The sequence below is a fragment of the Canis lupus genome, chromosome 15 (genome assembly GCF_003254725.2).
Source record: "Canis lupus dingo isolate Sandy chromosome 15, ASM325472v2, whole genome shotgun sequence".
In the NCBI taxonomy this organism is placed as follows: domain Eukaryota; kingdom Metazoa; phylum Chordata; class Mammalia; order Carnivora; family Canidae; genus Canis; species Canis lupus.
The window spans coordinates 42,761,669-42,779,694 of record NC_064257.1 but is presented as its reverse complement, the minus strand read 5'-3'; the positions used below and the strand labels follow the sequence as shown (position 1 = coordinate 42,779,694).

The following is an 18,026-nucleotide window of genomic DNA, read 5'->3' as shown; positions in this document are numbered from 1 at the left end:
AAATATAAGACCTGTTTCCTTTGTTTATAATGCAGCAAGAAAAAAGTGTAAGCATTTCAAGACTCACTGCAAAGTTCTATCTTAGAATGCCATAATTATTAAAGATGAGATACATGGAAGTTTCTTGTCTGGCTTTATTCTGCTAGTCAAGCCATCATAATCTGGGTTCTATTTGAGAAATATATCCACTTACCAACTTGCACTTGTGAATCTTCAGTAAGAAGTAACAAAGCTATGTATGTATTACAGCAAAAATTTACCAATGCTGCTCACGATGTACCATTAGCAGTTGCTTATATACACAGTTGCAGAATTTAAGAACAAAAGATGGGATCTCTTTAGCCTTTGAGAACCAAATCTCTTATTTTTGGACTACTTTTTCCATTAAGTCAGAATTTCATCCTAGGTTCTAACACTAAAAGCACCATACTTCGTAACCCCCTAGCCCCCATTGTAAGATTAAACAGTTAAGTGACAAGATTCAAATAGATCTAATTCTAGTCAATACATTTTTGTTAACAGAAAATAATCCACTAATTTAAACTTCTATCATTTTTTCCCATTTGAAATATGCTTTGAGGGCAGGGCCTCAAAGCCTGGAGACCCGGGATCAAGTCCCACGTCAGGCTCCCCACATGGAGCTTGCTTCTCCCTCTGCCTGTGTTTCTGCCTCTCTCTCTCTCTCTGTGTGTCATGAATAAATAAATAAAATCTTAAAAAAAAAAAATGCTTTGACCTTATTCCAATATACTTACCATATGAAGCCTCTCAACTAGCTTTTGATCCCCAAGGCAATTATTTGTATCAAACCATGAATCAAAGTCCTAGATTAAAGATCAAAAAAATGAAGATCAGAAATATGAACTACAAGCATTAACTATAAATACCCTATTTATCCTAGCTGTAATAATGAATTCTAGAATTAGTTTAGTATTTGAGATGTAAACTGCAAAAATCATTTGGTTCAATCCCATATTTTTCATGTGTCATTGTTAGCAATTCATTTTAGAACTACCCTAAGATCAAATTACCTCCTAAACATTTTTCTCAAAAACATCAAGATAACAAGTTTCACACTGAAAAAGATAGCTGGAAAGGAAGTTCTATAGAATTAGAGAATATTCTTGCAAAATATCTTTAGAGAAGCTAAAATATTAAAATCACTTTAGTTTGTTCACCAAGGCCACTCAGACTACTCAAACAGTTTCCAGAGCAGTGTCAATTTTAATTAAATTTAAATTACCAGCATGAGCATTTGGGTAGGATCTGAACAAGAATAACTTTCATATTCTTACCTCTTCAACACATCTGCTATATATTTGTGCTTTGTTAGTAAACATAATCTTAGAATTAATTATGTTAACTGGAACAAAGCTTTCACAGATTACTAAAACAAATGAAAGTATCAATGTATTAAGAAAAATCTCTAAAATAAAAACATCAAAATACATAAAAGCAGAACTAAAGTATTTTCCTGAGATTGATTAATGTCTTCCAAAAACAGAAATTTCTCTATTCTTTTAAAATGACCCTTAACAAAAAAAAATAAAAATAAAAATAAAATAAAATAAAATAAAATAAAATGACCCTTAACACAAAAACCAAAATTAACTGTTTTGGAACTTACTGAACTCTTCAAAAGCCAGACACACATATGCATGCTCTCTCTTTCTCTCCTTCTCCCCACCCCGTACTACGAAAACAAAGTTCAAAAATGAACTCTGGTTCAGCAAAAAAACACTGTAATTACTAATAGCACAGACTCTTAAGATACATGTTACATTCTTAGGTACAAATGATAGTTTGAATATCTATTTAACCATTTTTATCAGTGCAAATCTATTAAAAGGTAAAGATTAGGTTCTATGTTTGTTAGACCATAAAAAAAGATGGCTAGACAGATTTTACCAAATTTTACCACCCTGGAGAAACACAAGCTACGTGAAGTTCATAAATTCACTTGGGGAAATAACCTAAACAGCACCTTAAGAACACAAACAGTCCACTTACAGCTGCAGAAATTCAGACCAACATGACTACCTATTTGGTATGTGAATTAGTAACAGTCCAAAGAAAATGACTTATAAAATGATACTGAAGTCGAAAGGCACAAAAATAAACTCTCAGGATGCATAAAAAACTTGGCAGGTTACACCAGACTACATATAAGTGAAAAATTAAAAATTATCTCAAGCAGTGCTGAAAGGCCAATTTTATTATAAAAATGTATAGCATTAAACAGAAACATTAATATTCCAACCAGAAGACAGTAAGACATACTTACATCTGCTGAATTAAAGACATCTGGCAACAAAAAATTAAGAAGTGACCAGAGCTCATGCAGGTTGTTTTGAAGAGGTGTTCCAGTTAATAACAGTCGATTTGTAGTCTTGAATTCCCTCACTATTTCTGACAACTGAAAGAACCAAATTCATCATTAGAATATTCTACATATTGATGAAATTCTAAAAGGTATTAATGATGTCACTTCCAACTGCCAAATTACCTTGGATTTTTCATTTTTGATTCTGTGAGCTTCATCTATAACTAAGTACCGCCAATTAAATTTTTTGAAAACAGATTTCTCTTTTATAAGCATTTCATAAGATGTTACACATACATCCCATTCTCCTGGCAATAATACATCTCTCACAAAGGCAGCCTGTGTAGCAAGAGAAAAAAATTACATCATGCAAAAGTAAACTACAAATTAAACACATTGATGACAAATAATCTAATACATAAAACAGGATGGAAAATATTAAAGAGGGACAGTTATCTATAGAATGCAAGCATTTAGAATCAGCTCAAACTAACTTCATTAATCATTTCTAAATGTCAGAGCCATTTAATAAAAAATAATTGACTAAATTGATCAGTGCAAAATTCAATTAACTAATTTAAATATCTCTCTTCATTTCCACCAGACCCTGAAATTCTCAGGAAAGGGGTTAGAAAGAGGAGGGTGGTTTCTGCCATAGAATAAAGACTCCAGGATTGTTTGCAGTAAACATTTTCATTCCTTTCACATTTACAGAACTAGTAAGACTTTGCTATTACTATTCTTATTTTACACGTCAAGAAACTAAAGCAAAAAGTGGTTTAAATTGGGCTCCTAAACATAAAAAGCAACTTGGTTAACTTGAATTATGCAAAGTTATCTAGAAAAGGAAAAAAGAAACCTAGAATCATCACTGATAGCTGAATGAAGAGAAAACAAAACTAAGTACATTATTTTTCGAAATAGTACATTTTAATCAAAACAGTATTATTTCTATTATTTCCTTCCAAAAAACGTCAACTGACCAATATTTTAACTTATTTCAATAAATGCCATACCAACTCACCAAAATACTATAATTGACTCAGTTCATCTTTAAAAACTACTATGACTATGAATTAGCATTATGTACATCAATCTAAAAAAATCTGGCTCCTCAAATTTCCAACCAATTCATAAACTCAAAATTTATTTTAAAAATAAGAATGTTGCTTCTAGAATGAGAACACAGCCTTTGATTTTATACAACCAATTCCAAAGTAAAAGAAACAAACTATACCCATATGGCATCCTATAGTCTATAACACTTTTTCCCCAGTAGGATTCTTCACCATCAAGACAATATTACATACGTACATTATTAATATTTGTGAAGACCAAGTTTATTACTGGCCTTCTCTTTTATCCTTCCTCTAGTTATTACCCCCTCCCCCAAACCTAAATTCAAATTCTTTTAATTTCAAAAAAATAATAAAACATGAAAAGCTTACTCTTTGTTCTTTATCTCCTATCAAACAAACAGATCTAAGTGTTGGTACCCATCTCTTGAATTCACTCATCCAGTTGTGTAATGTAGACTTAGGAACCAAAACCATATGAGGACCAGGAATGTTTCTATAGTGTTTCATGTACCCAAGAAGAGAAATTGTTTGAAGAGTTTTTCCCAGGCCCTGAAAGAATAACCACAAAGCAATAACAAACAAAACAAACACATCCATATTTATATTTCCTGATATACAAAAACATTTAAAAGAAAAGCTATTTGTTTATAATAGCTAACAAATGGCAAGAACTTGGTATGTGTTGAGTTTAGCTGTGTTATGTTTTTTAATCTTCGCCTATAAAGATGTACTACTAATTATCCCCATAAGGCACAGAAGTTTAAATGACTTTCCCAAAGTCATGCAGAAGGGCTAGAATTAAGACCCATTTGACTCCATAGTTTCTTCAAGCAATTATATGTTTCAGCACTATAGCCATGAGGAAACTTTGTTTTTTTTTTTTTTTTTTTTTTTTTTTTAATTTTTTTTAAATTTTTATTTATTTATGATAGTCACAGAGAGAGAGAGAGGCAGAGACACAGGCAGAGGGAGAAGCAGGCTCCATGCACCGGGAGCCCGACGTGGGATTCGATCCCGGGTCTCCAGGATCGCGCCCTGGGCCAAAGGCAGGCGCCAAACCGCTGCGCCACCCAGGGATCCCCATGAGGAAACTTTGAAACACTCACTACAAAACTAGTAATAAGAGATAAATGTTTTGTGACAGAACTGTACAAGCTGCCACCCTTAAGAAAATAATTACTGATGAAAAATCAGTCAATTAACCTATACTTTACAGAAGTGGAGGGAAATAGCCAAAACATTTTATTACAAGAGTCTACCAAAAGCAGGTTTGTCAAAATGTATTACTTTTATTATACTTTCATAAATAGTAATTCCTCACAACTTAAGTATAGATTCTGCTTACGGGACTAAACCAAGTTTGACAACAGAGGATTAGTTTACTAACAGTTCTGCATTATAATCAACAAAAATGATGTCACATTATCTTAACTTTTATAAAATTCCATGGTACAAAATACTTTAAATTACAAAGCATAGCCTTCCAAAAAACTACCAAACACATACCATTTCATCTGCAAGGATACCATTGATGCCATTCTCATACAAAGAAATGAGCCAATTTAATCCTCGGACCTGATAATCTCTCAGTTTACCCCATTTTACATCTAAGGATAAAAGAAAAAACACAATGCACATTTTAAAGACACAAGGAATATATAAGGCAGTCCACTTCATTTGATATTCAAAGGTTTAACTTGAACCCACACAGGTTAACCCTGACTTTTCTGTCTTCAATTTCCAAGTCATTAGAGGTAGCTGCTGTGATCTGGAGCAGAGAAGGAGCAATTGGATAAGGACAATAACCAAGTGCAGAAAGAAAACAAAGAAACAAAAACCATGATTGTGAAGCATCAGAGTGCCTACCCCAATCACTCAGTTCCTATGTTACCATATACTGGTCCTAGAGACTCCCTTGCCTCTTTGTATCTTTTTTAATGTTATCACAAGTGGGTTTGGTTGTGTTTTTTTTAAAGATTTTATTTATACGCGAGAGACATAGAGAGAGAGAGAGAGAGAGAGAGAGAGAGATAGCGGCAGAGACACAGGCAGAGAAAGAAGCAGGCTCCATGCAGGAAGCCCGATGTGGGACTCGATCCTGGATCTCCAGGATCACAGCCTGGCCTGAAGGCGGCGCTAAACCGCTGAGCCACCAGGGCTGCCCGGGTTTGGTTTTTTTAAAAAGATTTTTTAAATTTATTTGAGAAAGAGACAGAGAGTACAAGCAGGGCAGAGGGAGAGGGAGAAGCAGACTCCCCACCAAGCAGGGAGCCGGACATGGGGCTTGATCCCAAGACTCTATGATGAGCTGAAAGCAAACACTTAACAGACGAGCCACCCAAGGGCCCCCACAAGTGTTTCTACACCAAGTGTTTTAAACCTTCCATGATAACCAAACATTCTCTGGGGATTTAGTTTTCCTCCTAACAAAGGGGAAATAAGACAAGATATATAGAGATTGTTTTCCCTTTACCTTCATAAGTTACTTTTTCAAAAGGTCCCTCTATATAAGGAGACAGTATCTCTTTTGGGTTTTACTACACATTTCTCACCCCAGAATAATTACGAAGTATATACACATCACAATCACTAGATTTTTTTTTTTTAACATGCACATCTGTACCTCATCACCTTTCAAAAAACACTGTTTTAAAATAAAAAGCTAGCCAATGCTGGTAAACTAGTTACAACAAGGACTGTGAGAAAGACATAATCCAAATAATTCAAATTTCCTTCACCATCTGTACCATATATCTGGCTCTAGTTTCTAACTTCATGAAAAGAAATGGTAACTGAGTACTCATAGCCAAAAAACATTGGAAGATACAAACTTTGTAAACAGACTGAATTTTTTTTTTTTAAGATTTTATTTATTTATTCATGAGAGATACAGAGAGAGAGACAGAGACACAGGCAGAGAGAGAGGCAGAGAGAGAGAGAAGCAGGCTCCATGCAGGGAGCCTGATGCGGTACTGGATCCCGGGTCTCCAGAATCACGCCCTGGGCTGAAGGTAGGCGCCACAGGCCAAAGGCAGGCACCAAACCGCTGAGCCACCCAGGCATCGAAGACTGCGGAATTTCTAACCAGATCCTATCTTGTCTAAAGCTCAACTTATTATGAGTTAAAGTTATAGTTAAATAACAAGTCCAAATTGTATGTCCAATGTTGACTATCCTAAATTGTTGTTGTTCACAACCACTACCATCACACAAATCAATTATCAAGTAAGACAGAGGAAGATCAGAAAAAAAATGTTAGGCTTCAGTAAAGACAAATGTGCCACTAAACTATCAAGATTATATATAAGTAAAACTTAAAAATCTGGTTAACCAAGTTTTCTTTCAGAAAACCAGTAACAAAGGTTTCAGAAAAAAAAATCTCAAAAACTAATACAAAATCCTGACATTAGTTAACAAAAGCCTTCATGAAGTGCTTTCTTTTACACATGAAGTTTTCTTAACTGGGACAAATATAAGGCAAAAATCATTCCTAGGTTTATATATACATTCAGGCAATAATAATAAGCACAGTGGCCTTTTATGCACCTTTGAAATACAGCACCACTATATTATAGTATATTAATACTATGATTTTCATCAAAAAAAAAATCTGATTTCACAATCAATAAATTTCAAAAGATTACTAAAAATTCCCTTTATAAATTACAGCCAAGACAGATCCAAAACATTAACCAAAGGATGTCTTAAAAGAGGATTTTTAAAAAATCAGTTATATATGTATATAACATACATGATGGAGAGTCTTCAAATCGAGTGCAAACATTGGTTGCTTTAGAGCTTTCTGTTAATAGTTCTTCATCTTCCTCTTGCTCTGTTCTACGATGTCTGTAGCTGTCAAGTTCAAGATTAAATCAATTGATTAGCACTTTACCTTTAAGTACTAGCTACTATTTCAACGTAATTGTCAAGTGGCCAACAAAGATTCCACAATTTTTATTAGGCATTTAATACTAGAAAAGTAGGACAGCAGGATTAGTAAATTTAAACCTGAAATGTTTTACATGGATTTCTAAGATATACATACAATTATTAAAAATAGACTAGCACTTGAGGTAATGTCACTTTGAGGAACTACACAGAAAACTCTCAAAGTTTGTAATTTATTTATTTAAAGATTTTAGTTATTTATTCATGAGAGACACAGAGACAGAGGCAGAGACAAAGGCAGAGACATAGGCACAGGGAGAAGCAGGCTCCCTGCGGGAAGCCCTATGAGGGACTTGATCCCAGGACTCCAGGATCACGCCCTGAGCCAAATGCAGGTGCTCAACCGCTGAGCTACCCAGGTGTTCCAAAGTTTGTAATTTAAAGTTACCTTTTAAAGTATTTTTGCCAGAAAATAGTTCCAGGAGTCTCATTTTAAAAACTATGACTTCTTTTTATATTTGAGAAAGTGAGCCGGGTGGGGGGAGGGTGCAGGAGCAAAGGAAGAGAGTGAGAAACTTAACCAGATTCCACTGAGTTCAGAGCCCAATGCAGGGCTCAATCTAAAGACCCTAAGAGATCATGACCTGAGCTGAAACCCAACAGTCAGACGCTCAACTGACTGTGCCACCCAGGCAACCCTTAAAAATTACAACTTTCAAAAGGTTGAGATTGTGCCATTTGAGACAACATGGATAGACCTAGAGGGTGTTATGCTAAATGAAAGAAGTCAGACTGAGAAAGACAAATACCATATGACTTCACTGGTAAATGAAATCTAAAAAAAATAAAATAGTAAAATAATAAACAAAAAGCAGAATCAGAACTATAAACACAAAGAAAGAACAGCTGCCAGAGGGGAAAGGTTGGGGTGCTGGGCAGATAGATGATGGGAGAGGGAGATAGAGAGAGGCCTCCAGTTATGAAACAAATAAGTCACAGGAATAAAGAGCAGAGCATAGGAATAGAATCAATAATACTGTAATATCAATATAAGAAAATAGATGATAGCTATACTTGTGATGAACACAGATAATGTATAAACTTGTCCAATCACTAAGCTGTACATCTAAAACTAATATAGCACTGTATATCAACTATACTCAAATACAAATAAAATTTTTTTAAGAATCCAATACACTACAACTTTCACCATGGTGAGCATAAGCATAATGTACAGAGTTGTGGAATTTCTGTTGTACACCTGAAATTAATGTAACATTGTGTGTCAACCATGCTTCTATTAAGAATATATTACGTTTTAAAATAAGTAAAAACTACAACTTTCACCAAAAGCTGCAGAATATGCAGACTGGAGATTTAGTGGTTAACCAATGACTCTTAGCCAGGGATTTATCAGAATTACTCATAGCTTTTTAGAAATGCCCAGATTCTACATCCCAAGAAAGTTGGGATATACCGCCTTAAAAAATTAATTTTCTGCAGTTTTAATATTGCCAAATTTAATAGTCTATAAAGGGCTCAGGTTAATAAAAGTACTTACTCTCTAATTCTGAAGCTTCTAATTTTGTACCTTTATATTTTCAACAAATATTTTCATTTAAATTAGAAAACAGTAAATCTAATTTATAGCTTGATTTCCATCAAAACTACATGCTTGATGGAAGATGATAATCAGTCTTCTTAAAGATGCATTTCTTAAAAACTCAGACCAAAGCAGGAAATATATTCAAGAGCATTCTTGCTTGTTTTATATGGTTCAAATTAGAATGTCTTAGTATTCCTTGTCCTTCTCTGCATTCTAATCCTATGACACTGAGTACAAAAATATATCCTCAATAAGAATTTATTCTCCACAAACTAGGAAAGAACTTTTTTAAAAATAAAATCTCACAGTCTAGGACACCTGGGTGGCTCAGGGGTTAAGCATCTGCCTTTGGCTTAGGTCATGATCCTGGGGTCCTGGGATTGAGTCCCACATCGGGCTCCCCACAGGGAGACTGCTTCTCCCTCTGCCTGTGTCTCTGACCTTCTCTCTGTCTCTCATGGATAAATAAATAAAATCTTTAAAAAAATATATCACAGTCTATTATTATTATCTATTATTATCAAGATAGTTGATTATTAGTTATAAAACTGAAGATAAAAGATAAAAGCTGGAATGTGCTCATTACTTCAAGTTAAGGGTCTGTTGACCATAACTATGGAAGAGAAAAATATATAGACTGTATACTTAAGGACAGTACCATCACCCTAATGACTTTGCATAAGCTAACTTTCCACTTAAAAGGGCTTGAAGGATAGAGAAGAAATCTCTAAAGCAAGACTTCTTTTCCTCAATAACACTAGCTAAGACCAAGCTAAACAATTTATTATACATTTACTACAGAATATCTTTATGTTATATGATCTCAATAAAAGTGTTTCTTTTGGGATCCCTGGGTGGCGCAGCGGTTTAGCGCCTGCCTTTGGCCCAGGGCACAATCCTGGAGACCCGGGATCGAATCCCACATCAGGCTCCCGGTGCATGGAGCCTGCTTCTCCCTCTGCCTATGTCTCTGCCTCTCTCTCTCACTGTGTGCGTATCATAAATAAATTAAAAAAAAAAAAAAAGTGTTTCTTTTACCTTATAGGTATAGTAACTACCTATACCATAAAAATACACATTACAGTATTTGTCATTTCCAAAGCATAAATAGCTGCAAGGGGCACCTGGGTAGTTTAGCCTACTCTTGACTCTGGCTCAGGTAGAGATCTTAGGGTCCTGAGATCCAAGCTCATGTAGGGCTCTGGGTGTGGAGCCTACTTGAGATTCTCTCCCTCCCTCCCACTGCCTCTCCCCCTGTTCACATGCTCTCAAAAAATTTTTTTTTAATTTTAAATAAAAAATAAATGAAAATAGCTGCACACTTCTCAAGTCTGAACAATTTAAATACATCTGAAGTGCAAATGTCTCTCTCATGAAGTTTCATACGTATTAAAACAAACAGGTGACACACAATGGATAAGGAATAAGATATATTAGAGGAGTAGAATAGCCCAGTAAGATTAAGGTACTGTGTTTATGCTTTTGATGAAAATTCCTTCAAGGTACAGCTCATGTTTTCATGTTTCTATAAACTGTATGGTAAATTTAACATTGTTGATAACAGTCTATAATCTCCTCTCTTAGATAATCTAGTGGATTTAATTATGGATTATTTTTCATTTTTCACTTTGGGAATTACGAGGTCATTTCAGGAAACTGAGATTATCCTAAAGCTGTTAATATCAAATCTATTAGTTATAACTAATTAAACACCTTAATTAACCAATCAGTACAAAAATTCCAAGAAAGTATTTATAAACTGAACATGTAAGTTACTTTACACATTTTAAACAACCACCTAAAGGCACCATACAACTTGACAATTCAATCTGCAGAACAACGAAGTAATACAAATTTGAGACAAACTGCTACGGCATAAATCATCACAACATTCTGTTAAACAACCAAAGACTTCAGATAAAAGTGATCCCCTTGATGCATGTATGTGGTTTATGCCTACAGCATACCCCAAAGCAGACTTAAAGTCAAGCTTGGATTATTCGAATTACTCCTATGGGATGTTAAAATAGGCTGCTTAAACTCTGCATTTGTTTCTTCTACAAGGAATGGATAACATCTGAATTCCATAAACAGTAAAATGCCGTAAGAGCTAAAGCATTACAATAATTTATACAAGTATGGCTACATCCCATCAAGCTAACTGGGGCCAAATAAATAACAGCCCTAAAACATTTTTTTTAATGAAGTGATTTTATGCTTCTAATGAATATTATCAAAAATTAATGTGTCAACTCTGAAGTATAAACTATTACTCACTCGCCAACTGATAGCAAGTTTTGTTTCTCATCCTTTTTTATTCGTGGGCGCCCTGGTTTCATCTTCAAAGGTGAGGTTGGAGTCTTCTGAGCAGCAGGCTGGATGAAATGTGCAAACAGCTCTGTCTGCTTTAATAAATACTCAAATCTATTTGCTCGATCAGTTTGCTGAAAAAATAAAACATTTTATCAAAATATTAATACAATTTCAGAGTCCAAAGTTTCAGCATGCCTTTATACAATGAACTCAGCAATAAAAAAGGAACTGTTGAGACATGTAACATAGGCAAGTTTCAAAAGCACTAAATGAAAAAAAAAAAAAAAAAAAAAAGGCAAGGCATTATACTGAGTGAAAGAAGCCAAATGCCGAAAGACTACATATTGTGATTCCACTTACATGAAATTATAGCTAGTGACAGAAAGCAGATCTGAAGTGTCAAGGGGATAAAGATGAGAGCAAACTTTTCAGGGGATGATACAACTGTTCTACATCAAGACTATAAGGTGGTTGATTGCATCAATCTGCCAAAACTCACTGATTTATACTTAAAACTGCACTGGGTCAATTATTCATCAATATAGTTGACCAAAAAATTATTTAATACAAGTGAATTTAGGGATCCCTGGGTGGCGCAGCGGTTTAGCGCCTGCCTCTGGCCCAGGGCGTGATCCTGGAGACCCAGGATCGAATCCCACGTCAGGCTCCCGGTGCATGGAGCCTGCTTCTCCCTCTGCCTATGTCTCTGCCTCTCTCTCTCTCTCTCTCTCCCCTACCCCGTGACTATCATAAATAAATTTTTAAAAAAAAATTTTTTAATTTTTTTAAAAAAATACAAGTGAATTTATTCAGAAATGGGAAAAATACATTGGTCATTTATCAGTGAAGCTGTGCCAAATTTTTAAAAGGTATCAGGTTAAAAAACAATTATTAAAGAGCACCTGGCTAGTTCAGTTGGGTAGGGCACATGACTCTTGATCTCAGTCATGAGTTCGAGCCCCACATCTGGCAGAGAGCTTACTTTAAAAGGGAGGAGGGGGGAACCACCTGGATGGTTCAGTCAGTTAAGTATCTGCCTTCAGCTTAGGTCATGATCCTGGGGTCCTGGGACTGAGCCCCGTGTCAGGCTCCCTGCTCATCAGGGAATCCACTTCTTCCTCTCCCTTACCCTCCTCATGCTTTCTCTCTCTCAAATAAATAAATAAAAATTTTTTAAAAATCTATTGTTCATGAAATATTCATTAACCCAATGCAGTTAATACTATTTCATCCTTTCATGACTAACATCTGCCACTTTGAAATGTTCCTTATTATCACACTAATGGAAGAATTTAAACCAAAAAAACTTAAGATCCTTGAAATCAACTTACTTCCCCATGATAATTTCCTGTAGAAGACAAGCTTCACTTTTTTGTTTTTGAAGATTACAAACTATTTTAAAGTATTGTGATACTTATGTGTATTTTGCACTATTTCACTTTTCAATGCATATATAAATAAAATAAGAACAAGCAACTAGAAGATGTTGGGGATGAAAAAAATCTATTCAATTACTGTAATTATATTTGGAATCGAATAAACTCTGGAAAGTAATTCAGATAGGTCAGAGTTAGACATTTTAAGGTAAAAACCTATTCTGCAGTATTCAAAAATCACTAAGTATTTTTCACTTCTTTCAAAAGTTTTCAATCAATATTAACTTCTTAAATAGCCATTCAGTTCAACAACTAGTTTTGTGTACCTACCAAAGAAAGCACCCTCCCCCCTTATAATCTATCAACCTAAGGGATTATGAGATTGTCAGAAGGTGATAAATGTTCAGAAAATAAAGCAGAGTAAAAAGAACTGGGAATAGCACTAAAATTTTAACAGGGATAACCGGGAAAATCCTAAGACATAATGTTTCAACACAGAGGGGGATGTGCCCCACTCCTGTTCTTAGATCTTATCACATGTCTCTAATGTTTAAAAACCTTTAGTGGCTCTAGGTGTTTTAAGTTTTCAAAGTGTGCTTCATGACCCCTCAGAGCAAAAATATCCAAGACCTTCTATATGATCAAGTTTCGAACAACTGCCTTAAGGAATTAAGTATAAATTTCATCACAGTTCTACACAAAAGTCAGTGACTTCAAAATTCTCACAACTCATTCATTTCAAAGTGGTAATGGTTGCAAAGAACCAAGGAGTTCAGAACAACATTTACAGACTAACCTTTTAGTGGAACTGTGGCAAGGGTTGAAGGAAAAATAAGCAAAGACCTTGGCTGAGAATGAGAATATTAAAATAAAAATGATTTGAGATCTTAAAGAGAAAAGAGAAAACATCCTTAAAAAGTAGAAACAATAAGATTAGGAACCTGAAGGACATAAATCATAAAATCAAATAGATTAAAATCAATAGCTTAAAATCAGCTTCTTTCTTTCAAACAGGAGGAAATGACACAGGGCAGTACAGGCCATACATATTTGAAAATAGAAGGGAAATAAATTAAAGGCCTGTAACTGTAGAAGCAGCCTGAAAAATCAGGATGGCAGAAATGAAATAGAAAACTTAATCAGAGTGGTAAAGTTTTTAAATAACTAAATGGGTTGTTGCACAATAAATACTGAAAGTCTAAGGGAGTAAAAACCATAAACCATAAATTTATTCTGATACCAATCAACACTATTATTTAGTCTTCTCAAATAATATTCAGCATCCTTTGGAACCAAGAATGAAGAATGGATACTGAGACTTACCTATGGTTAGGAACTAGCAGATGATAAAGGAGATTGCTTAAAAGAAAAGTGTTAGTCAAGGAAATAACTAGGAGACTGAAAAACTTCAAAGAAATATATGGAGAGATTTGGAAGAGGCCAGATCATTAAAAGGAAACAGATACAGACGCAAACAAAATAACCCATGCAATAAAAGAATACTGAATAGGTCAATGGAGAAAAAAGAGGAATTATGAGGTTAAACTTGCAAGACTATTAAAATGAAGTACCATCATGGACAGCTTGGGTATAAATTAAGAAGAACTGTCACTATCAGTAAATGTAGATGTATGAGATAGAATAAATGCAATTTTAGATATTCCTAAGAAAGACTTAAATGTCCAACAAACAAATGAAAATACAATGGCTGGAAGCATCTGGGCTAGAGATAAATGCTGAGAATTCAGTTTAAAGAAAACCAGTGATAGGGTCTCCTGGCTGGCTCAGCTAGTGGAGCGAGCACGTTACTCTTGATCTTGCGGTTGTTTGAGCCCCATGCTGAATATACAGATTACTTAAAGATAAAATCTTAAAAAAAAAAAAAAGAAAAAGAAAACCAATGACAAGGATTGAACTGTTCAAGAAATGTTTAGGATGTGATAAAGGACAAAGGAACTGTCAATAGGGTATCGACAAGGGAAAAAAGCTCTCACAAGGCAAGCAAAAATTCTGAGGAGTGGTCAACGATATCAGACAAAAGTGAGATGAATGAAAGTAAAATTAAGCTATAAATGGGAAATTAGATTCACTAGTACAGTATTAGTGACAGAACATCCATTGTGATGGATTTGAGGAAATGAATGGGAAAAGCAGAGCTGGCAAATATATCTTTAAGTCTGACAGCAAAGAAAAGATGTGGAACAATTACAGATATACACATATATAAAATATAATAGAAATCATATATAAAATATATATATATAAAAATGTCATTTCATGAAATCTTTCCATTACAACATGGATAGATCTAAGAAGCTAAGTGAAATAAAAAGAAAAAATACCTTATGATTTCACTCTCATGTGGAATTTAAGAAACAAGAGAAAAAACAGACTTTTAAATATAGAGAACTGGTAGTTAGCAGAGGCAGACGAAATAATGCAGAGAATTAGTGAATAACTGTACTGTACATCTGAAGCTCATCTGAAGCTCACTGTATGTTAATTATACTGAAATTAAAATATATCATTTATGTTTTACATATTACTATGTGTATCATGTACATTATGTATCCATATATACATGTGTTCCTAAGTATTTTTAGGATTTTGAAACTAAGAGATTCAAAAAATATTTACTGATCTTGAAGAGAAAGTCAAAGGTTGAAGAAAAAGTAAGTTTCAAAAAATAGTTCTTAAAATATACTATGCGCCAGATATTGTTCTAGGTGAAGACAGTAAGATTAAGACACTGTTTTTTACTCTTAAAGAGCATATATACTGTGTTGTATTGTATGGTAGTATTATTATTTAACATGTTAAAATAAGATTTCAGGATCCCTGGGTGGCTCAGCGGTTTAGCGCCTGCCACGATCCTGGAGTCCCTGGGATCGAGTCCCGTGTCGAGCTCCCGGCATGGAGCCTGCTTCTCCCTCCTCCTGTGTCTCTGCCTCTCTCTCTCTCTCTCTCTGTCTATCATAAATAAATAAATCTTTAAAAAATATTTTTAAAACATAAAATAAGATTTCAGTATAATTAAATGAGTTTAAGCCATATAAAGCATTCAGAATAGGGCTTAGTACATAGTAAGCATTTGCTATTAGCCATTATTATTACTGAATCTGAACTTAAGCTTAAAGCTCTTCATAGGTTATGGTTAAGTCATGCTACAAGTTTCCTAAGGTATGAAATGTGATTCAGTGTCTGAGGATTCAAGTAGAGTAACATCATATGCTGTTTTGTAAAGATCTCACCCATATTGTAAAAAAGCTGTGGGCAAGGAGCATGTATTACTGTCTTTGTACCCAGTGAAACAGAATGATAGATCGATGCAGAATATACCCTGAATAACTACTTCTCTGGTTTTTTACTCTCCTCACTCCCTGACAATAAATCTCAAAATAAAGGAGAGTAACATATCCCATATATTAACATAATACTATTTGTGTGTTCATGTAATACTTCTAAATTTGCTTTACATAGGCAAATAACAAAAATTACAGTATCCCATGTTACACCTATTTCAATTGGTATCAGTGCTTCAATTATAAAAATTAAATGCAGAAGTTTGGTCCATGTCACCACCTAATGGAAAGTTATTATAGACTCTATTCATATACCTAAAGCATACCATTTTTTCTTCATAGGTAGGATCTGGTTCTTGAATTTCTTTCTGCTTTCCAGGAGATGCATCATCAAATACTTCCTGGGAGGAGGGAAAAATCATGGATTGTTCTTCAAAATTAGTTAACATACTATTATTAAACTAATTTCTACTTAAAACACAATCTGAGTAATACATTCCTACTCCAAACTTGCTAGATACTTACATGGCTTTAGTATAACCAGATAGGATATCTTGATGAAATTAAATGCCACGATGACAACAACCTATTTAACCCAAGTATTTGAACTGCAGGACTATTGCAAGATTAAAACACAACACTATTATCTACATCATCCTAGAATAATAATAAAATAACTTTCAATAAATCTATTTTTCATTCAATAAATATTATAAAACCAAATTAGATGACATAGAAATTATGTTCCCTTCTACTCATAAAACTGCAATATCTACTGTGTTCTGCCAAATATACACCTAGAAATTATCATTACTCACTCTGATTTCCATCTTCTGGAAAAAATACAAAAAAATTATCATACATCCTAAATTGAATACTCCCTAACTACAATCTGATTCCTAAATTAGTAATAAATATCCTTTCTTGCAAATTTATTCACCCTGACATTCAAACGACCACAAACAAAAAACAGCAACAACTACTCTGCAAAGTTCTACTCATCTGTCAAAGAAACAACTAAGAACAGTTAGTAAAAGTATAATTTTCATTAACAACGTACAAAACTGTGCTTGGCAATATGTACTATAATAAAGCTACCTCTGATTAAAAAACTGGGGAACTGGAGCAGGTACAACTGTACCAATTCTGGTACAGTACCAGAATTGAGAGGTCAAATTATCTATATTCTAGTCTAACTTCATTGCTAAGATCTTTAGGCACCTATGTTACCTTAGGCTCATCACAAATCTCTGGTGTCCACAAATAGAAATGATAAAGCCTTCTACTAGTTTACTTCACAAAATGGTACTGGTACTTTCATGAGAAAGGTCAAAATATACCCTTAAAAAAAATACGTTTTCCAACAATAGTCATTATTTCTTTCATAGTTTAAAAAAAAAAAAAAAAAAAAAAAAGATTTGGATTCCAGGTCAGATGATTATTGATATACAATGTACCTATCAGTCTAGTCTGTTGGCATACAGTGTACTGAAATACCAGTCTAACCAACAAAGATTAAAAAACAGGTTCCATCCATGTTGCCAAAAAAAAAAAAAAATCATAGTAAACAAAAAACGAAATTACTCCCTTAACTTATCAGTACCAAGCAAAAATGAATATTTCACTGCATACAAAGAAAGCTAGCTAATATTCCTGGGAAGGTCAGCCTTGTCAGAAAAAAATTTGTGAAGGCAAGACTTCATTTATTTTCTAATTTTGAAAAAAAAAATCCACGTTAAATTCTACTTTTAAACAAAAAAAAAGGCATTTAATTTAGGATTGCCAGATACATTAAATATATACACTCAAACCTAGTTTTTATCACTGAACTTCAATGATTTCCAACCAAGTTCAGTTAAGAAAATGACTAAAGGTACATTTACTTTAAAAAAATTGTTTTAAATCAACACGAAGAGAAACAAAATCAAGACTAAAACTAGTAAATGAAGAAATTGATTTAAAAAATGAAATTACCCATGTTCCTATTTCAAAAAAGCAAAAATAAGTCATTCCTCAAGAAATAAAATTCTCGAACCTCCTTCTTGTAAGAATATGACAGGGTAAAATATGTGGGAAATGGGTCCATTTCAGAGCCAGACCTGGGTTCTATCAGAGATTCTACTTATCAAAAGACTCAAT

General features: G+C 34.1%; 1 protein-coding gene across 1 annotated transcript in view; it reads right to left on the bottom strand.

Annotated features, from left to right (window-relative positions):
- Positions 1-18,026, bottom strand: part of SMARCA5 (SWI/SNF related, matrix associated, actin dependent regulator of chromatin, subfamily a, member 5) — a 40,469-nt gene that overhangs the window by 20,057 nt on the left and 2,386 nt on the right. Inside the window, exons 2-9 of the mRNA XM_025438861.3 lie at positions 16,214-16,288; positions 11,174-11,340; positions 7,154-7,254; positions 4,909-5,009; positions 3,772-3,951; positions 2,507-2,662; positions 2,285-2,416; positions 756-824 (exon numbers count right to left, since the gene is read on the bottom strand). Coding sequence (XP_025294646.1) covers positions 756-824; positions 2,285-2,416; positions 2,507-2,662; positions 3,772-3,951; positions 4,909-5,009; positions 7,154-7,254; positions 11,174-11,340; positions 16,214-16,288 — 981 coding nt within the window. The remainder of the gene's footprint in view (positions 1-755; positions 825-2,284; positions 2,417-2,506; positions 2,663-3,771; positions 3,952-4,908; positions 5,010-7,153; positions 7,255-11,173; positions 11,341-16,213; positions 16,289-18,026) is intronic.